Source organism: Thunnus albacares, chromosome 18 (assembly GCF_914725855.1).
Source record: "Thunnus albacares chromosome 18, fThuAlb1.1, whole genome shotgun sequence".
Classification (NCBI taxonomy): Eukaryota; Metazoa; Chordata; class Actinopteri; order Scombriformes; family Scombridae; genus Thunnus; species Thunnus albacares.
Window position 1 is genome coordinate 19,420,599 of NC_058123.1, and position 22,749 is coordinate 19,443,347.

The 22,749-nt window shown below is 40.0% G+C and overlaps 2 protein-coding genes across 4 annotated transcripts; both read left to right on the plus strand.

Moving 5' to 3' along the window:
• The first annotated feature begins 440 nt into the window (after nucleotides 1-440).
• On the plus strand, nucleotides 441-5,640 carry si:ch211-222n4.2 (uncharacterized protein LOC101885505 homolog). Of its 2 annotated transcripts, none has more exons than XM_044334611.1 (7): nucleotides 441-1,052; nucleotides 1,974-2,021; nucleotides 2,393-2,510; nucleotides 3,373-3,568; nucleotides 3,696-3,789; nucleotides 3,903-3,962; nucleotides 4,211-4,349. In XM_044334611.1, exons 1-7 carry the CDS (start codon nucleotides 761-763, stop codon nucleotides 4,234-4,236), a joined length of 834 nt encoding a protein of 277 aa, XP_044190546.1. In that variant the 5' UTR covers nucleotides 441-760; the 3' UTR covers nucleotides 4,237-4,349. The 2 variants fall into 2 exon arrangements, with proteins under 2 accessions (XP_044190546.1, XP_044190545.1); XM_044334610.1 differs by having other exon boundaries at nucleotides 444-1,052; nucleotides 3,696-3,796; nucleotides 4,211-5,640.
• Nucleotides 5,641-9,201: 3,561 nt separating this feature from the next.
• Nucleotides 9,202-21,740, plus strand: crkl (v-crk avian sarcoma virus CT10 oncogene homolog-like). Of its 2 annotated transcripts, XM_044334151.1 has the most exons (4): nucleotides 9,202-9,908; nucleotides 10,138-10,450; nucleotides 11,261-11,735; nucleotides 19,209-21,740. In XM_044334151.1, exons 2-4 carry the CDS (start codon nucleotides 10,140-10,142, stop codon nucleotides 19,341-19,343), a joined length of 921 nt encoding a protein of 306 aa, XP_044190086.1. In that variant the 5' UTR covers nucleotides 9,202-9,908; nucleotides 10,138-10,139; the 3' UTR covers nucleotides 19,344-21,740. The 2 variants fall into 2 exon arrangements, with proteins under 2 accessions (XP_044190086.1, XP_044190084.1); XM_044334149.1 differs by having other exon boundaries at nucleotides 9,203-10,450.
• Nucleotides 21,741-22,749: the final 1,009 nt, after the last annotated feature.

A 22,749-nucleotide genomic window follows, 5' to 3' on the forward strand; every position in this document is an offset into this window, starting at 1 on the left:
CAGTACTTAATGTCACTCACTACTGGTCATTTTCCAAGCACATTTGTGTTTTACAGTTGTCAAAATGTTTCCTTACATTCCAAGAAGCCATTAATCTTAAATTCAGTGCCCTTTTTAATTGTCAGTGAATAAATGTGTATAATTTATGTCTCTCTTTATTTGTTGCAAAAAATACATATAATGTATAACAGAACATATTAGAAGATATTCAGTAATGAAAATAAGTGCATATTTTTGTGGCCTCCAAAACCTGTGGTTATGGGGAACATCCTCTGTAGTATATCTCCATTACATCATTTCCTTGAGATCGTTCAAAGGCTTAGCACCGCCCCCAACAAGCTCTACCAATCAAACGTTTAAGTTTAAATGCATAGCCATTGCACCTCCGATTGGCTGCCTATCCAAACCCATGAGGCGGGACTTATAAGCTGTTTGCCTGAGAGGTTAAACTCAGGGCAAAAATAGGAAAAGCTGTTGTCACGGCAACGTTGTGTATAAATGGAGCGCATGTCAAGTGAGTGCAAAAGTAATTCGAAGGTCTTGAGCTGTTTACATGCGACAGACTTCAGCTAATAACTGGCGTTTGTCGAATAAGAATGATGGTTAACAACCTGTCCACACTGGAATACAATGGTGAAAGGAAACTAGCTAGTTACCGGTGCTAGTTTGGTTGCTAACTTAATTCGTGCGGAAACAAGTCGCCGTTACCTTGCTAGCAAAAATAGGTTCGAATGGTTCGTTAGCCGAATGAACCAAAGCGATGTCAAGTAAGAATCTTCCACCGGTGCGCCATTTGCCACAATGGAGCCGAGTTGGGCGTCTCGGGAAGCCTTGTTCTCCACGACGTTTACCGGAGAACCAGCTGCAGCCGCTGCCTGCTGTCCCTACAGCGGACAGAGGAGTGGTGAGAGCAGCAGAGGTGTCCTGTCACGGACAAACGGACCCCCGCATCGCCTCATTGCAGAGGAATATCCAGTTCCTGCAGCAGCAACACAAGGACACTCTTGAAAAGCTCCATGCAGAAATAGAGTATCTCAGGCGGGAGAATAAAGGTGAAGAAAGCAGTGTTGGGGAGGAAAAATGTCATTAATGTCAGCTGATATAACGTTAATGTAATAACGTTGGTTTTCGAGAACTAACAGATGATATATAAACTACATTTGTTGATAGTTGAACTAAGTAAATGGCCAGTAAAATGGTTTATGCTGGTTTGCTGGGTAAGCTACAAAATGATGCTATACTATATGTTGAGGTATGTGAGAGGAGTAGCCTAAATCAAGTTTATTTGGTTAGCTTTTTCGAAAACGGTAGTTACAATGCACATTAAAGAGGTGAGAAAATAAAGAGGAAATAAAAGGACAGACAAGTCAGTATAAAAATAAGGATATAAAGTATCAAGAAAGACACTTTAAAGACATCGAATGGTAAGATGCTTTTCTGTTTTGGCCTCTGTGAGAGTAATCAATATTCTGTTTCATCAAAATTTATAGAAAAGTGGCACTTGGCCCAAAAAGACAACCTCTTGATTGTAAGCGTTATATTCCATTTACAAGGGGTGAACTCATTAGCCTGTTACGGTGTCCACATCCTGTACGTAATGAATTCAAGTTAATGACAAACACCTGACTGACTCCTGATAATGTGCTGAAAATAGAGACATTCAGCCTAGGCACTGTGGTCGCATAGCAACTCCAGAGTTTCGACTGGGGAAAATGAAAGGTGAGTGGTTTCTCAGTAGGAGGTGGATGGAGATCCGGTGTCACTTTACTGAACAGGCCACATGTTGTTCCATATAACCGCATCTCACCACCCCCTAAAGAGACTCTCCTGTCATCTGTCTTCACACTGTCACAGCAGTCAGGCCTCTATGGATACATGGGCTGTTTTCTGGGACTGTGTTACAAGATTGTGTGGCTTATGTGCCTCCCTACAGTGTATCGTACACTAAAATTCTCTTAATATGGATATTGCAGAGTTGCAGTATAAGCTGATAATGGAGACTCCCAAGTCAAGTAGAAAAGGTAAGATGTAATCCTGATTTACTGCTGTTTGTACGCCCTGCTATGCATGATTTGATCTTTGTTATGAGATCTTCTAAATCCAATATTACCTTAAAGCAATGGCCTTAAACAACCAGTTATTAAAAGGATGCTATGTTGGTAAAAACGGTATTTCAAAGTCTTGACAGTTGGCAAATTTCTGTTATCTCAGTGCATGTCATCATGTAGTTCAGAGGCATCCCAAGAATAGAAAGTCTATGTTCTAGTTAATAGTATGTCATGCTCGGTTAATTATGTTTCCATTAAGGTGAAAGACAGTGTGCCAGATAATACTTTGAGCACAGCAGTCAAAAAATTCTTAGTTTCTTTGTTTTGGGTGCTCTTTCTTCCAGGACTGACACACAGTCGACCAGGTGTTAGACCACCCACTCAGGGAAGTGAAGACCGTGCAGGAATCTACCTGGAGGAACAGCTGCAGGACACGCGACCAATACAGGACCAGGCGCTGAGGTGAATGTCCACCCACTTAACATCTGAAAAACTGCTTCCTACTTCAGTACTGATGTAGTGTGCTCATATTTTTGGAATGATTTTGGGGCTTTTTTTCAAAAAATGTTCACAGGCAAGAAAATTGTGAGAGAAAAAATAATTAGGAATATGGATATGATGACAAAAAAGGTAGAGGCATTCATTGTTAATGTTACTCTGACAGGACAGTCCAGCGAGCTCAGACATTTGTGTCACTCTGCTGTAACGCAGCCAGGAAGACCAGGAAAATAGCTGCCATATGTGGATTTTTTTTTTTTTTTTTTTTTTAAAGATACTGTTCATTATTATGGAACACGTTGTCAGGTTTTCACAGCTCGCAAAGTTATATTTGTTTAAAAATGAGGAATTGCTTCTTTTTTCCAAGGTTGTTAGTGTTCGCTTATGCAAAAGCCCAACTGATTTTACTGGGGAGCAGTTAGCCTGTAGCCAGCTTGTGAAACAGAAACTCGTGCAAAGAGATGCTGGTCTCAACACATGAGATTTGTTACCATCCAAACATTGGACAACTTTCCAGCAACATTTCCAAAGATGGCATAAAGAAAATTAAATGTAATAGTTAAAATGTTTTCTTTGGGTGCAAAATATACATATTCTTTTTGTTCTGTTGTTTAAGTCACATGTTTAGACACAATCAAGAAGTTTCTTTTAAGTCCTTTAGTCCACCATCTGGTCTTGTCACACAAACAAGGCCATTGAAAAGGTCTGAGTCTCAGTCTGTCTCCAACCTGTAGGTACTGCAACTAGGGTTTTACAACTGAAACTGGCTTTAACAGTTTGTATGTTACTTTTAACTGATATTATCTTACTGACTACCTGGGAGAAGCATTGGAGAGTGCAGCGAAACTCTTGGATCTTCCAGGCAGGACCATGGCCCAGAACCAAAGGGGGGTCTCATCACCTCATTACAGCCTCTACGAATTCACAGCAGTCCGTTCCATCCACCGCGCGCTCCCACGCTACAGGAGTGCGAGGTCATCATCCGACAGCTCTACAATGCTAACAGTTTGCAGTCTCAGGAAGTAAGTACCCATCATCAAACAGTATTAGTCAAAATATATTTGATTTCCAGTGTTGCGGCACTTAAAAATACAGCATTCCTGTGGAAATTAATATTTTATGACTTCATGACAACTCTGTGTCATCTAGATTATACGTGTTAAGGCATTGCTGAGAGATATTGTGCTGAGCAAGAAAATCACCCCAGAAAACTACATTCTGACCAAGGCCTACCTTGTTGATGGTACCCGGTAAAGTTACAGAGAACATGATCATTTTTATCATCACCAACATACAGTATCCCTTCAAAAAACAAGCACAGTTGTGATCAAGGTTTCCCTTTTTTGTACTTTTCAGCAAATCTTCAGAAGAAAAGAAATTTCCAAAACTTGGTCTGCAAGCACTCCCAGAAAAAACGTATGTAAATCTGTAGCTTAGTGATTTTTATATGAAATAGATCTTCTATACACTTACCAGCATGTGTCAGTGTATGCAACACTCATCTTAAGCCTGCGTAATTCTGCTTTTCACAAAGGTTGGTTTCAGTGTAGTAATAGGCCACAACTGCCTCTTTAAACCATTGTAGAAACCTTTCATGACGCCACTCATCTCAGAAAGCCATCTTGGCCCTCTCTGCTTAAATCCACATATGTTTCCTTTCCCAGACCTGGACCCTCTCAGTCTGGGGTGATCTTTCCAGCACTGAAACAGAGCCTTGGTTCCACCATTGCAGAGAGACAGAGGAGGACTCGCGCTGTGCAGAAAGACCGTTTCAAAAGGACGGTGCGGTGACAGGATCAAAACTACCACAGCGTCAGCTACTGTACATCCACCTCAGGACTGGTGCTTTTTCACAGGTTCTTCTGAAAAACCTTAGTCACAAATGAATATAGATTCTCAGTAATGGATATTCATTTGAAGTCTTGGGAAGATCTTTGATAGGGAAATGTACTCAAAGGGCTGTAACAAATCATATTTATTGAAAGATATAAAACAAAGATGAAAGTGCGTAGACTTTTCAGAAGTTTTCAATTTTCCACACAAAGAGAAGAGGAATGAACAGAGTTACGTGTCTCAAATCTTGCCCGAGAATGGTAAAAAATATTTTATTTTATTTTTTTTACCGAAGTTGGACAGTTGGACACTGTTGCATCTCCAAGTTTATACTTGGTGCTCATTCTAACCAAGAAACTACCAGGATTATTTCTCAGGCACTTTTCGCAACAGGAACAGTCTCATGCTTTAACTGGCTGTGTCATAAGCCACACACCTACAACTCAGCAGGATTAACACAGAAAATCTAATAAATTGCCTAAACACAAAATTGTGCCGTTGTTTTTTCCCTCATTTTTTGAAAAAAAGAATAAAAGTTGGCAAACAAAAAATGTCCTGTTTAGTGTATCTTAAGTGGTGGCAAAAATAAGCAGTGGGCATCTGATAATAAAAATGTTGAGGTCTATCTGCGCCAACAGAGCTCATACTGATGTCTCAACAGACAAAAACAAAAAGAGAGGACCTTGAGTGATAAGGTCTGTAGTGTATGATTATAGTTAGGGCTTTTAACCTTTTAATAAGGTTCAGCAACAAATAAAGCATGTTATCATCACAGCACATCAGTAACCATGTGCTTCAGATCTAGAGTATTATCATCATTATTTTAACTGTCCTGTTACTGATTCAAGATGAGAGAAGTAAAATATCTTTCAATGGCTGTTTTCAACATTACAGACTTCCCAGACCATGCACAATACAACTGTGATTATTAGAGCAGAATTTCCTTCATGAAGAAATCAAAACTGTTCATTGTGTTGTTTATTTGGAGGATAACATTTGACGAAACCTGTCTGTTTAGTTAAGCCTATCTTTGATCCTGCTACAGTATGGCTTACTGGTCAACATTTCCTCATTCATGAGCTACATTTTCAGTATTCATTCTCTTGTTGAAGAAGTCTTCAAGTCAGATTCTGTGTAATAATGGGCGTAATGCATATATACAACATGTATGTAGTGCAAACACTGCATACTTGAATACTAGCTTATTTGTAAACCACAAATCTCCCATATTAAATGTAAATGTTCATTTTCTTTTCTTGAATCTGCACCTCACGTGAATGTTTTAATGAAAAACTGAAGTTAAAGATGACAACAAAGTGAAGTGGCCACTTTATGGTTCAACGCCTTTGCTACACTGACTTGCGACATTGTCTGTTCCACCACAGCGCATCCCACTGTTGCTCTGTATGAACTTTCCGCCAGTCGTGTGTGTGAAAATAGTGACACAAATAATAAAAAAAAAGTGTAGCAGGGGAGGACTTGTTTCAGTCCATGTTGGACTTTCCTCAGTGAAAAATGAGGCACGCATGATAAGTCACCCTATATATGGGTTACTCTACAGGTGATCTAGGGCTTGACTGAACACCCTTGAAGCCAATTACCAGCAGATCAGGTCATTACAAACACATTAGGATAATATAATTCGATAGCATCAACACGTTCTCATACCCATATTGGTATATAGATATACATACAAATGTTAGCTTTTACACTGGGAATGAGACCCACCAGTACAGAAAGACAATAAGGTAGTCACAGAAAACAGGTCACATCTTATTCTTCATTTAAGCCACCAGGGTGTAGCGTTTGTCTCAATACATGTTGTGAAGAAACACAAAAAAACCTCTGGACACACACATGCTGCAGACAATTTGCACAGTTTAAACTTGTAGCGTGAAGAGATTTTGCTAAAGCTATGAGGGAGTGGTTATTTAAGAAACTGAATAGAAGACATAAGAAACTGAAATTTGATGATGGAATAAATTGGATTCCTGCTTGTGTCTCTGAGGCACTTTTCAACCTTCTACTCTGATAAGTGCTCCAAATAACACTATTATAATATGTGGTTTTTGCTTTTGGAGAAGCCTACTATTGAAATCTCACACATCTTTGTGTTGTTATTGTGACTCATGCAAAGGCATTCAATTAAAAATCATAAAATCAAGTTCACAATCCAGGTTTTGTTTGAACAGTTATCTTATTAACATTCCTCAATAGATACATAAATACAATTGATAAATAAATTACTGTTCTATATACAGTATTACTGTTCAATTCAATTCCCTCAGCAATGAAACTATGCTCTGCAGCTTTGGCAGTCATGTAAGCATTTATCAGTGAGATGGTGCAGAGCCATGTGTAAGTCAGTACATTTAAAAGCACCTGGCCTAACCTCCTAACTATGAGTCAAAACTTAGCTTCTAGTTGTGCAACAAAGTAGGGCAGGTTAAGAACTGCATAAGGCCAGGCGGGGCAGACAGTTCCCCTCCTTCCCCTGTCTTGTCATGATTGTGGTTATTTATTTTCCCTCTGAAATTCTGATGAAAGCTCAACATAATGAATTTTGCCAACATAACCATGTTTGAATAGATAAGAAATGTTATGTTTAACAAAATCCATTACAATTGCAAAGAGTGTTCATGTCTTTTTCTATTTGCAGTTTGAACCAATCACAGTGCAGTTCCCTCATATAGCCCAACCCAGGAGGCATACTCTTAATACAGCAGTAATAGCCTAACAGGGATTAATGGTTACAAAAGCAATCCTGAACCTGAGGGACACTAATTTTGCTCCCAGAAGTAAAATCAGAGGAGTGGGCAGGATACCCTTATATCCCTTGGCAGGAATTCTTGTCATTGTATGTGTTTTTTCTTAGGCAGATATGCTAAAGGCTACAGCTGTGCTAGACAGCTCCCGTGTCTCTCAGTTTGTATTTTATCTCCTTGCATCAGTCTAAAATGAAACATGTACAAAACTTTAACTTAACCTTTAAATAAAAAAAAAACTGTTGTATCAAGCATTCACCCACCAGATGGTGGTATTTCTGAAGAAACTCTTCACTGTGCATCCTTTCAATGTAAGCCTAGAAATGTTTGACAGTGGTCACCCACAGGCAAGTTTGTCATAACCTTAGCCTCATTTACAAAACCTCATAGAAATAGTTTTAATGTAACTTTTTTCCTGTTTAGCATGGAATATGTGCATTTGGGATGGTGACACCCATTTATCTTAATGTCCAAACTATAATGTTAGACTACCAAATAAATCCATCTTAAAGAATGTTTCTCACTATGGTAACTAAATCAGAGTATACACTTAAAACAAAGGTGTAAACCTATTGTATAGTTAAAGCAAAAGCCTTTTGTAAAACAATATGTGTCCCTAAACGTCATCCTTTTTTTTTACCTATACTTCTGAGTAGGAAGAAGCCCTGTTTGTTTTTTCTTTTCAATTTGTTGCATCGCTGCGCCTTTGTGGAAATGTGGGAATTGGCAGGCATTAGCCAGTAAGACCCAGTGGGTGCAAATCTATTAACATTCAGACAGTGTTGCAGTGATGAGAGCTGCTCTGTGACAGCTGCAGCCTCATGAGGCATGGTCACTGAAACCTCAACAACCAGAGGAACAGAACTACCTTTTTTTATGTATCTTACTTTCATCAATGAGCAGAAGTTGTCCCGCCACACTGGAAGGCTTTTCATGCTCAGTCAGTGTTTTCTAACACTTTTTTTTCCTTCTGTTTGTGTCACTTCTTATTAAGGCTTCTTTGGAGGCACTGCCCCCTGCATTTAAATTCACTCTCTCCCTTTCAGCATATTGTGTTGTGGGTTGGGTAGGTTGGGGAGCTCCAAATCGATGTGTCACAGTTCTGTGCCAGATAATGCTTATTATGAGATTGAATTGAGGGGAAGTTGGACAACAACAGGAAATGAAAATAGGGAAATATGTAAAACTTTTCACTGGTAGCATGAAAAAGCTGTTGACAGAGCAAATATACTGTATGTCTTAATTGTAGGCAGGCTATGCAAAATGTACAAACATACAAATTATATTTATTTTAATCTAAAATACAAAATGTGCAATACATTTCACTCACTACTATATATCTGAACAGTACAGCCTGTTCAGATATACAGGCTATTATATGTATATAGTAGGTGGTTACCATTCAATATTTATCTCAGCATTCTATGCACTCTTCACTTCTTTGCACTATTTGTATCTTGTGTCACAGAAACGGTTTCACCTGTATATAGACATTTCCTTGTGTATATTTCTGAAGATTGTTGTGTTGTTATTCTGTGTAAGTACATTGAGATTGTGTGTAAACATACTAAGCCAATGAAGTTGATTCTGATTCTGATATAAGCTACGTACAAAGACACATGGAGGCTATAGACATATGATAGGCTACAGTTTTTTCTGTATTGCAGCACTTTCACTTTTCTTTTCTTGATACTTATATGTTACTTATATATTTTTTGATAATACTATGTTAAGTGACATTTTTAATACAGGTCTTTTTGTCTTGAGAATATTTTTACATTGTGGTATTGCTATTTTTTGGGGGTTTTTTTGTTACTTATTGCACTTTTTAATTGCGTAAGATTGTACAGGAATTAAGAGCAAAAACATGGGCGCGTGCTGTTATAAATAGACCTGTAAGTGTATGTTTGCCCTATATTCTCTATAGCTGTGTCATGGAAACATGATTGACACCTTGCCACCATGGGGGTGGCTGCACATCCTCGTCACCCGCCTACCCCAACCCCCCCCCCCCCCCCCCCCCCCCCCCCCCCCCCTACTAGTCCAGGCGTCTGTGACATGCGGATAGAAAGCGGGACCTGCCCTCCCGTCGCCATTTTTCGGTCTCGTACTCGCACTTCTGCTGGCTCGGGTGAGGGGGCGACCAGCCGAATTAAGGGAAAGTATTAAAAGATAGAATCTTTAAGCCCGGGATCCCTCGTGAGCAGTTTCGGGATGCACGCGGGAGCTACAGCTAGCACCTGAGATGCACGCGCAGGAGACAAACCGATGCTCTGAAATAATTTTTTGTGTGAAGACGTGTTGCGGGCCGCCATTTTTCTGCTCACAAGTCTGCTCCGAGTCGAGAGAGGGGATTCAAAAACGCATTTCCATGACGTGTGCCTTACCGTAACACCAAGAAGATACAAATTAATCACTTCGTTATCCGACCCGCGGCTACTGGCAACCTTTTTACAGACATGAGGATTTATCAGATGAAAAACTGAGGCCACCTTTTCCGCTCTCATAACTGACACTGACTGGAGGAGATAAATTATTAGAAGAGAAGCTCTGTTTTCTCGGAAGGCGGAACGAAAAGGGGAAGCTTCATTGATCATTTTTGTTACTTCGGCCTTCGTCGATGTTTGCCTCTCGTATTAAGTTTATATGTTTTATATTTTGGCCGCTCCAACAATAACTCAGCCGTTGACTGCTGAACACAGGAACCACATTATGCTTCAAAGTTGGATCCAGCCAGTCGCAGCCTGTCTCTGAAAAACGTCAGGTTGTTTGTGTTTTTTTTGTTTTTTTTAATGTTGTATTTTTTTCAATAAGAGGTCTCTGGAGCCTGCAGCATTTTTGCAGAAATCACTCAGAAAAAAACCTCAAAGGGCGACGGATGCCCTGCTCTGCATCTCCCAATTTCAACCACGCATACACGTTTTAACTTATTGTCTAGTCTGTTTTGTAATTTTTTTTCATTTGTAGACTGATATTAACTTATTTTTGAACAGAAATGTCAACTGCTCGGTTTGATTCAGCCGATCGGTCCGCCTGGTATTTTGGACCCGTGTCGCGACAAGAGGCACAGAATAGGTTACAAGGACAGAGACATGGCATGTTTCTTGTTCGAGACTCGTCGACCTGCCCAGGCGACTACGTGCTGTCAGTGTCTGAAAACTCCAAAGTGTCTCACTATATCATCAACTCTTTGCCCAGTAAGAGGTTTAAGATAGGCGACCAAGAATTTGATCACCTCCCTGCCCTGCTGGAGTTCTACAAAATCCACTACCTGGATACGACCACGCTGATAGAGCCAGCCCCCAGGTAGGAAAGTCACCCAGTGCCCCTCCACTAACTACCATGGCTGTAAGCATGATACAATATCTAAACACCTGGCCCTCACAGATGTATTTTCCTATCAAAATACTTAGTAATCTAGATTGACTAGGTCGTCTATTTTTATCAGAACTAACCTACTTTTGAGTCAGACTGCAGTATCCTGCGGTTATGCCACGAAGCGTCCGGTTTTTCCAAATCTGAAACTGTCGGACACACCAGTACTATCACCACACTTCTAGTTCACTGTTTTTAGTAAGGCCGTGTGGTGTCCCAAGACCCCAGGTTGGAAAAATAAACAATCACCAGCTAAGATACTGGTAAAGTCTGTGGCTTGTAAGTTTATCTATACTGTTAGCAATGTTTGCCTATATACAGCCACAACTCTTAACTAGAGATTCCGTTTTGCTACTGTAGCACTGATTGTGCCTTTCAGTGTTTTTATATCATCCATCCTATATGTCGAATTTGTTGTATCTTGCTCTAAAGCATTTGATTTAAAGATGGGTGTTTAGATTTAAGACTTTTTACTTAAGCCGTTTTGCTAATGACTTAAATACGCATTAGAAAATATTCACATGCAGGTGTTCTTCGGATAGGCACGTGTAAATCACAAAGATGGGCCCTTTAACCTATCATCATCCAATAAAAAATATCTGATGCATGAGGGACATCTGTCCCTGATTTCATTAGTCCCACCATTTCTGAGTTTCCATATTCTCCACTTGACAGTAGCCTTCTTTTTATGGTAACCACATTATGTCTCCTTCCTTTGCCTCATTACTATGATCTCCCAAGGTACCCAAGCACAGTGAGTGTTCCTATCCAGCCCATGGGTGTCCCAGAGGAGAACCAGGAGTATGTGCGGACTCTATATGACTTCACAGGCAGCGATGCAGAGGACCTTCCTTTCAAGAAGGGGGAGGTCCTTTGCATCCTGGAGAAGCCAGAGGAGCAGTGGTGGAGCGCCAGGAGTAAAGACGGACGTGTCGGGATGATCCCTGTGCCCTACGTGGAGAAAATGGTACGACCCACGCCCCACCCTGGCCAGCCTACCCATGGATCTCGCAACTCCAACAGCTACGGGATCCCGGAGCCCTCCCATGCCCTCGTCCATGCCTACGCCCAGCCGCAGACACCTTCGCCATTGCCCCCTGGCACACCTGGGGCAGTTATCACCCCTCTACCGTCCACGCAGAATGGCCCTGTCATGGCAAAGGCCATCCAGAAACGAGTGCCGTGCGCCTATGACAAAACAGCTCTTGCTCTGGAGGTATTGTGAAATTTCTATCTTAAAGTCTGTTGGTTGTCATTTCTCTCTCTCTCTCTCTCTCTCTCTCTCTCTCTCTCCTTCCTCTCTCTCTCGTCTAGTTCTCCCTGCCCTGCCTTTGTAGGGGATCACATGCTTGTAGGGCTTCACCTGCTGTTTAAAATTACTCTGTAATGGATTGCTGCTTTTGTTAGCTATTAGCTGCATTGTTTAACCAAAGACATTTGGGTCCAGCTCATCCTTGCCTACACAATTATGTTTATGTCAGTACCCCAATTTTCATCTTTGTGAAGACACTGTGGAATTTTGCACTATAGAAATATTTCATTTTAGTGAGAACATCTGCTGCAGATGACAAAGGTCCAGAGTCTGACAGAAGATTTAAGGTTTTTGGTCCTTGCATCATCACAATTTGGCTGGGACAGTATTTCCCCAAGGTTGACAGCTTTGGGGGGCCCATGCAGTGCCTGGGCTGTGTCTTGTCTCTCCTCTGTGTGTGTGTGTGTGTGTGTGTGTGTGTGTGTGTGTGTGTGTGTGTGTGTGTGTGTGTGTGTGTGTCTTACTCACTGACTCGTCACAGTGCTTATCAGAATCAAAATCACAGATTTGATCAGCGGAGTAGCATCACGTGAGATGATTTACGTTGCATGCAATTGGTCTGTGAGTTTCCTGGGCTGCTAAACCAGTGCAGGAAAAGCTAGAAAAGCTGCGCCATTTAAAATAGAAACACTCTGTCAAAATTTAATAATCCTCAGTAATTTATCAGTTATACGTCCAGGTCCAAATAGGATGGTGTCTGTGTCCGGGCCTGGACCGCGGTCCGCCTATTAGTGGCCTCAGCGCTAGTCAATGACTCAAAACAATTCTATGATAACATAGGGCGTTATCATGCTCGCACACTTGTGAGAGTGAAAATTATCAGTAGACCACTGATATTAAAGATTGTGTGAAATTTTTATCAGTGGCGCTCATAATTCTGCAGAATGAATATAGGGGAAATACTGCTGTGATCTCTAGTAAGGAAAGCTGAAAGCAATATGTTGACAGTCTTCAGCAATATGCATTGCATGGATCAAGCTCACCAATCACAAGAGATAATGGGGCAACATTTCATTTATGTTTGCTCTGTAACTATTTTGGAATATGTCTCAAATGTGGACACATGTCAGAAGTTCAGTACATAGTTAAACAATTACAGGATAGAAATTTTATATTTCACACCTTAAGCAAAATATTTCTGGCACTTTACTGTTTCTTGTAATGTTAAATTGCACTCTTCTTTGAAATTGCAGTAGTATGAAGATAGTAATGAGAAAAGGGGAAAACACCAGTGCTGCCTACAGAGTTAATACTGCAATCTTGCTTGAGATGTGTGAAAGTGCCTTGAGATCATTTGCGGCTCCTCCCCAGTCCTATAATATGTAAGACAAAGTTCTTGCTGTATGGTCATATCGAAACATTCGCAACCAAACAGCAGCCACTCTGGTTGCTTGCTGCCTGCCACCACTACCTGTTGCCACGGGGTGCAGTGTGAAGCAGTGCTTCAGGTAAAGTCTGCCTGTACCCACCAATTTTACATATTATCAATGTTAATTCTTCAGTAAGCACCTAGTGTTTTTAAGTGCATTGGGAGATTTTTAGGTTAGGAGAAAATAGGGCCTATCTGCAGGTGATTCACATAGGATTTTCATTAACTTGTTGCTCCGGGCACTGGTGTCATACTGCGTGCTGATGCTGTGGTTATGGGCTACTACCTGTAGCCAGCATTCATTGAAATGAATGGATGTATATTAGACAGTAGGGTTTTTCTCCTAGGGGGTGGGTGAGAACTCTGTGATGAGACTGACCACATGTTGTGGTTCAGTTTCCACTTATGAGCGGAGCCCAAATTCTATCAGCTGTCTCTACCTCCCAGTGGCTCAGGCTCAACCTTTCAGCTAGCCGCCAAACAGGCTTCAGCTCTGTTGCACTTCTCAACAGTGCACTCTGGCTAATACAGATCTGCTCTGACTGTGGCAACATGTTGAAGCATGTGATGTAATGCATAATGTGCACTTCACACATTCGCCGGGGCTCGAGAACGCCCCACTCTGAAAGCAGACCGAGCGGTAGTGAGGCCCCCCCAGGGGAGGGATGAAAATGAAAGGTATCTCTGCTACCATTCACTGACATCAGAGTGTGTCGGAAGTAAACTAGGCTGCCCCTATGACTCTTGCATGGAAATAAGGGTGTAAATTAGACAATGAACTATCCTGGTGAATGGTTTTCACGCTAAAGGTTAGACAGCTCCCTGTAACAACGCTAGTCCTGTCTCCTCTGCTCTCTCCCTGCGGTCCTTTTTTTTTTTTTTTTTCTCAATATCAGCATCACCTCAGGAAATGCCTAACACCTTATTCAGACTAACACGGTGACGCCAGTTGAAAAGGTCAACATGACACATCAGCCGGCCTGGGTCTGCACCCTCCGCTGTCTGTCACTGCCCATCTTTTGTCAACAGCTGCATTGAGCAGAGATGGAAACTTTCATTCAATAATAATGATAATCAAGTGTTCATTTAACCAACACCACAAAGAGAGACAGAGAGAGGGCAATCAAGAACGAGCAGCATGCAGGAATGGGCAGGCAAAGCAAGCGTTGGGGAACTGAAACTGAACTTTATTTGGGATTTAATGTTGTGCAATTCTGCGTAAGCATAGTTTTACTTTCAAGTGTCTCTGGAGGAGCGAGTAGAGATTAACCTGTGACTGTGGTCCTGTACTGTATGAGTGGGTCAAACACATGTTGAATACGTGTCAAGTAGGAACATGTCAGATGTGTTTCACAACTAGGAAAAAAAATGATTTGAAGTGTGTTCACAAGCATCCTCCCATTCCAATGCACCTTTGATTCCCTGAAGATGATTCAAAATACAGTTCCACATTTATTAATAGAATACAACTGAATTGTGCATCTGAGTGGAAAATTAATGCATTTATTATTGCAACAGCAAGTACTCATCTTATTCCTGTATTAATCATAATGGTTACTCTAGTGTTTGCCCAACTTGTTAGTTACGCTTCATAAAAGTTAACAAGAGATGGCCTGAAAGATCTGTATTTGAGCCATTGTACATATTTTGCATTGAATTATTACCCATATTAGGCCCAGTCAATTCCACAGTTGCCAAAAATGCCCACTGATGTTTCCAAAACACTAGAACCTGTTCTTAACATGTGAGCATAATGCAGTGTCAATGAAGATGTTCATTCTGTTAGTGTGCATCAGTGATCAGAGCTGCTCTGGGATTAAGTCAGTCAGTCAGTCACGTTGCCTCTTCAACAGAATTTTTCAGGCATACATTACCACAGCCTGAATGTGCCACTGTTGTACCTGAACTTCCATATTTTGTAATTTCTGGTGACGAAGAGAGCCTGTTCAAATCTGTGCCACACACTTTTATACTACTCCATGCACAGGCACAACAGGAAAGACAATAGGAAACATGTGAAGGACAACTTTGATGCAAAAACTTCATTGTGCTTCCTTGCACATTGTTATGGCAGAGAGGGATTGATTTTTAATAGTAGTCAATTTTGAATCTGGAGTTGAACTATTAAAGAACATTGTAGACAGGATGCATTATATAAACATAGAAAAGTGCATTATATATTAAGTATGTTAAACATGACAATAAGATTAAAAATTCATGTATCGACAATAAGCTACATTTACAAGTTCAGCGTGAACATACTGTAGGTCTGAATAAGTGTCAGTGTTGACTATATATATATGTGTCCAGTCTGATATGGCTTGGTTTTGTGCACCTAAAATTTAAGACTCCCAGTGTGTTGTCCTGGTGCATCGTAGTTTACGCCATTTGATGACGTTGGCATCAAATGGATTTTAGGAATTAGCGGATATTGTGGCTGTGGCAAGCTTGATATGTAGTATGGTGCTAGTGTCCATTTGTTTTCAGTGGGCAGAAGTCATTGGTCATCCAAGTTGATTTTTTTTTTTTTTTTTGGTCCCTTTATCTCAGAATGGGTTAAGTTATGTCTCTGTTTTTCATCATCTCTCTCCTTCCTGCTGTACAGCTCAAAGATGAGCAGAACATCCCACAGAGAGCAGTCGATGCTGCAGAAGCTTCATTTAGATTAATGGAACTTTTTGCTTGAGAATAGCTTCTGTTTTTTTATGCCTCTGTGTCAGTGACAGCCGTGGCTGGAGGCAGTATGTTTTCAGATTGCCTGTCCGCCCCCTTCTCGTGAACGCTATATCTCAGGAACGCCTTGAGGGAAATTCTTCATATTTGGCACAAACATCCACTTAGACTCAAGGATGAACTGATTATAGTTCAAGATTATAGTCAAAGGTCAAAGGTCACTGTGACCTCACAAAACATGTTTTTGGCCATAACTCAAGAATTCATACACTAATTTTGACAGTTTCACACAAATGTCTAATAGGATAAAATGAAGTGATGACATTTTATATCCAAAAGATCAGAGGTCAACTTCACTGTTACATGATAATGTTCTGCGAAAACACTTTTCTGGCAATGATTCAACACCATGACTCAGGAACAGAGGGGGAGATTGTGACAATATTTCACATTTGGTCAGATACTGAATTGGTGAAGCATCATTTACTGTCATGGCACTAAATTCCTTCAAAATCTTCACTACAAATATTATGAGTCTGGACAAACATGGATGTAAACTGCAACTTGACTGGTTGGTGGAGGCATACACCACAAGGTGGTATTTCTAGTTTTTTGTTTCAGTGGCAATGATTCAGGAATAAGGATACTATTGAAATTGCAAGCGATGTGTGTTCGTGGTCCCCTGAACACTAGCAAATAATTATGCAGACATCTGTAGGGTTTTCTGAATGCATATGTACTGAATTACAGTGAAGGTACAATTGCTGCTCTTCTGGCCTAAAATAGGAGTACTGGGGAAGACCCTTAACAGGAGCATATTCTCTGGATTACTGCTTTTGATAACCATAAATCCATTATCTGACTGCAATAAATTCTACATTTTAATATGCTAATATTTCATTTAATATTTCAGTACCTTTGCACAAAAGAACTAGAAACCATACCTTAATAGATCAGGTCGATTGTTTTGAGACCTTTTTTTAGTAACTGCACTTTAGCAGTATTGAGTAATCAGTGTTCGCAATCATAGTTATTTAAATTGAAAGAAGGAAGCCACCAGACACCCTAGAAACCAGTTACTATAAAGAAACTAGCTAAAACCCAAATATTTCCTGTGGTATATTTGATTTACCGCCTTAAAACTTGCTTAGCACTATAAACGCATACCTTCCCTCGTCTCATCATGTCTCTTCTATCTATCTCTGTCTTTGGCTCGGAATAAGTCAAGGCTTACAGTAAAAAGCCTTCAGTTTTGTACTGTGGCTATTTTGGTGCCTCTGGGGTTCAAGAAGCAGAAGCTATGAGTCATTATTTATTCACTTCAGAGACAGGCAGTCCCCAACAAATGAAATCAGGTTATGTCCTGCTATGTTTTAGGATTTGACATTTAGGCTACTTGGTTTATTTTTATGACATAGTATTAGTCTACTTTTTTATGACTGCTTCTCAACAAATCCTCTTAGAATGAAGCTTTATGCTGATGTACCCTTGACGTATAATGAGATGCATCTCAACACTTGGAAATTGAAAGTATGGAGATTAAAAGGTGAAAATGTATGAGGGGCAGCTATTTTTTCACCTTTTTTAAGTCTTTTATTAAACATAAGTGATAGTGATCTAATTTCAGTACATCCTGGTCCTTTTGACAGACTCATTCAATGGAAGTTTGTCAGGCTGATTCAACAGCAGCTTTCTATGACTAAGTAACATTCTTGTCATTCCAGAGTAGCGTAAAGGATTATTGTTACAGATAATGTGTAGGACTAGATGTCCTTGAAGTCTCATTCTGAAGTTAAAGCTACAGATAGTGTGCCCTCTCATTCTCTTTTCAATCATGGTTTTGATGATGGAGACTTTTCCCTTCTAATCCTGATGAAGAACATATGGCTTAAACAGATTGGGGTCACATTCGGTGTCACAGGCCCATCTGAGCGACAGCTCTCTGTCATCTGTTCAAACCACACTGTAGCATGTGGAGATCTGACAATCAGGTTTTATTTTAAAAAGTTAATAAATCAGCGTGAAATGTTAATATTTGGAGTAGTTTTTAAAGTCAACATTGGTCATTTGACAAATGCATTTTGTTTTTATCTTGGGCTATGAAAAATGTTGACTCTTCTTTTTTTTGTAAAGAATAGGCTAAATATTGGCGTTTTCATTTTATCTGCTGGACATTATGTGGCAATTACACTAAGGGAATTTCCATTCACATGTTTATGTTCTCATTTTGCTCAATGTTACAAACATTTTTCACGCTTGGCTGAAGTGGGAAGGTTGGTGTGACAAAATGAGACAAAGTTCAATGGAAACAGACTTACCAAATAAATGATGATGTAGGCTACATGAAACATGTGACTATAATGTCACTCCAGCTTCAGCTCCACTGAAGAGATAATGGCGTCTCAGATCAGATCTGTGTGGAGCGATGAGGAGACTGTAATGTTCTTCAACTTAATACATGAAGCAAACATGAATTTAATGTTTCCACCATCTTTTCTACATGGTTTTCCATCAATTGAAGTTTGACTGGTACTCTTTTAATTAGGTTATGTTGTTGTTGTCATATCTTATTGCACTGGGTACCGAATAATGTTAATTTAATTCCTTTACGTGTACAATGTGTCGGAATGACAATAAAACCTTGAAATCTTGAATTTTAGAAAAATGTTGTTGCACTGACTTCTGCATTTATGTCACAACACCTAATTGGACAATTTGCACCACCTAGTGTTCATCTCGATGCACCTGACTCCAAATTTTTTGCGCAACAGTAGTAGATGGAAACACACATTCATTTGCATTATCTTTTGCTGATTTTTTTTTTTTTTTTCTCTCCAGAAATTCTGTTAAAATTTGCACTACATTTGGATTGAAAATTGATTTGTTTGGTTGTTAATCTACCTCAAGCGTTCCAGTGTCAGGCTGTCAGGATGTTTTAGGGAGTTGTCGTGTTATAGATAAACTGTGATAAGTGGGCCGGTAGTTACTTTCACATCATGACCACTTCAACAAAATGTGTCATTCGACATTTAAGCTAAATATGGCCACGAAATGTTGCGGTTCCATGGTAGCGTGATTAACTAAACTCAAACTTCCCCTCCCCTCCCCCCCAGAAGTGTGTTTTTAGTTTGCCTGCACTACATTTTTTAAAATTGTTATCTAGTAGAGTATCTGGAGACTGACATGACTGACAGCAATGTAAAACTCTGTAGTATTTGTATTTGTATGTAATATATATGTTATAGATATATAAAATTTTGAAATTCATTCAGTTATTCTGCAAACAAAACCCTGCCCCTCCTGTAACTCAGCCTCCTGTCTCCTTCTCTCCTCAGGTCGGTGACATTGTCAAGGTTACACGGATGAACATCAGTGGTCAGTGGGAGGGAGAGGTGAACGGACGGCGGGGTCTCTTCCCATTCACCCATGTCAAAATCATAGACCCCCAGAATCCAGATGAGAGTGACTGACCCAAGCGTTCGACTGGGCCCTCTCGCCAGTGTCGACCCGCACCTGAATCTGCTGGCTGTCTCCACCTTTCCCGCCAGTGTCACCACGGTTACGTGCTTGCCTGCTTGGGGCTGTACCATGATAGCGACCCTTATGTTGTTGCCAACCGTTGCAAGGCTTTCTGACTGTTTACAGTTTTGGACATTGGATCAAAACTAAAACCTGACCCCTCTTCATCCCAGTTCCCTTTCCCACGTCTTTGTTCTGGGCTGGGCAGTGTTTTTTTTGTTTTTTTTGTTTTGTTTTTTGCATTAGTATCCTTTTTTGTTTCCAGGTCACTGGGCATAAGAGTGAGAGTGTATGTGTGTGTGTGTGTATGTATAAGTGCATGTGTGTGAATGGAGATTTACCACATTGCAACTTGTCCTTTTTTTAGTTTCTCTGAATATTTGTTATTTTTGAAGTCTTGGGAACTTTAGAAAGTGTTGGTGTGTGTATGTTTTGTTGATGTGCAGATATTTGTACGAAGTAGGGAGACACAGTATCCCTATGGACTTGGGAGAGCACTGAGGCAACAAGGAGCTAACCAGCCAGTCAAATGTTATTTCTCCAAACAATCAAGTCACTGTTGTACCTTAACCATTACACAAGCACACAATTGTGCACACTTATTGGCCGTGCGTTCTTCGGGTTAACAGGTTTTTGATGTGTATGTGTGTGTGATTTTTGTGTCAGGAGGAAGCAGGAGAGATGGGTTCGTGGAGGATCATGTGGAGTATCGAAAGTAGATCCCATTATTCCACCCACTGTACATCCTGGCACAAGTCTGGCTGATGAGACTATTTATCTTTTTGTTAATAAGACATGACTCGGTTATAAGTGATTTATCATATTTTTCCTAGTATTTGTGTCACATTTGTGCCACATGATCAACATAGTTTTTGTTTTTGTTTTTGTTTTTGTTTTTGTTTTGTTTTGTTTTGTTTTATTTGTAACGGACAAGTTATATGGCAGAGGGGTGACTTTGCATGTCCACTGGGTACCTCACTGTACTGCCCTGTACATTATTTTCAACTAAACGGACATTGCTTAGAGATTAGCAGGTTTTTTTTTTGTTTGTTTGTTTGTTTTTTAGTACAAACAGCACCAAGCACTAGAAAATAAATCTCAACGTTTTGCAGAGTAGTGCGAAGTTTTTAACAGATTTTCAAAAAATCAAATAGCAACAATAGCAGTAGCCCTGGCCAGCACTTAAGCATGTGACTACAAAGCTTGCTAAAATTCGCAGTGTCACGGTCTGAGAACGAGGACCGAAAGTGAGAAACCCCACTTTCAGTGGCATAGGTCAGGGAAGGAGGAAATGTCTCAGCAAGCCAATGAGATCCCATTAATGCCTTTTTCAGAGAGTAAGATAAATGCATCTTTTATGCATCTTATGTTTTTAATGTGCTGTTACTCTTGTCCGTATAGGATATTCTACTAGCTTTATTCCTCAAATATTTGGTCTGTGCACAATTTCTGATCCCTTTTTATGCAAGCGGACTCTTCATCAAGAAGAGTGGAAAGCATCTTTGTTCATACTGTGCTGCAACCGATTCTATTTGATCAGTAGAAGCTGAGGATTAAACAGTCGTGCGAACAGTGCTCACCCCTAGATTTCTGCTGTAAAAATGAACTATTCCCACCCCCCTCTCTCTCTCTCTCTCTCTCTCTCTCTCTCTCTCTCTCTCTCTCTCTTTCTCTCTCTCTCCTCTTAGTGCTTTTCGTTCAAATCATTGCTCAGCTGTTCACTCGGAGTAGTATTGTGCGGCTTTAGTTGTATTGCAATTTCTTTTTTCTTTTTTTTTCTTTTTTTTTTTTTTCATTTTCTCTCAATTTGTAGTCGGCTGTTAAATCAAGCATTTTTGTTAAAATGAGTGATGTTATTAAACAAAAAGTACCTAAGGGGACATTTACAAAAGGGAAAAAAAGCCTGCTGGTTGCCTCTGTGCATGACCTCTTGGCCACGGAGATGGTTCTAGGTGGCCAAATGCTGCTTAATGTCATTTATTTCCTTATTAAATAAAGGTTTCTCTCATTTTAATGCCTCCTGGTCTGCAACATCACACCAGTGTGGCTTTTCCTCGTCAGACATAATGAAATCTACTAATTAAGCAATACACCCTGATTCTTTACTTTCTAGAGGTGAACTTGCTTTTCTCATGCTTCTGAGTTGTTTTGTAATGGCATTAACAGTATTACTGTGCTCTCTTCTCATATTCTAGGAAAGCCTGTCTTTTACTTAAAAATTGAAAATTGTGCCTTTTTATTTTCTTATACCATTTACATGTGTTAATATTTCCCATGGTTAACACCTGTGCTGGTATTGACCCTTTATGTACAGAACAGTTAAATAAAATCTACGTCTACTTCTTTAAGCTGCTCCGTCTGGTATCTTTTATCCTCTTGTGTTGTCTTTTTTTTTTTTTTAACAACATAAGAGATGTGTTTGCAGTAGCCTGGCATCACATGTTGTGTATCTAGAGCACAGGACAGTTGCTCTTGCTCTAATTTTTGACAGTTCCAGTTTAGATTCTGGCTGCGCCCAAGAGAAAGGAAGCAATTAATGAATTTTAATGAAGTGCTAATAAAAGAATGTCAGCTGACCTAGAGATGGGGAGTGGAAAACTTTTCAAGGGCAATGTTTCAGATGGGCACATCCTGTGGCTGCTGTTTGTTCAGTACATATATTATGTATTCTAAATGCTTCTGGTGATTGACAGGCAACATGCAGGTGCTTATACATACAGAATGTTGGTTTAGCTAATTCAGGGATCCTTCACTAGGATTTTATTGAAGCAGATATGAATATGCTAGATTATGCAACTGTTCCCATTTGTACTAGCCGTAGGCATACAGTACATGCTTCTACAGTACATGTACCGTGACTATGGTATGCTACTGTTCTACGCAGATAGCAGGGGTCTTCATGCCGTAAAGCACGTCAACAAAGTGCTGACATACAGATGATACAGCAGCCTAGACATAATTGCCACATCATATCATCATAACCCACAAGATGAGTTCTTAAGATTGTGTCTAGGAAGTCACAAGCACAAATTTAATCAAGTTTAGATCACAACTTATGCTCAATATATATAAACATTAACTGATGAGATCTTATACATTTTACATAAAATCTCAAGCAAGTGATGTACTCATACTGCATCCGTAGTAATATCACAGTCACAAAAACAGTTTTGTTTTTCTTTGACTTCCTTAATCATTCTCTTCCTTAATGTCTATTTGGATGTGATGAGGAAGAGGTTTGAATATTTAATTTCTATCTGCTTTGTTTGCCTCAGTCTACCTGTTGCCAAGAATAACATCCAACACCTCTGATTCAGATAGCATTAGCGAGTTTTTGACTGGTGTGTCAATTGTGAT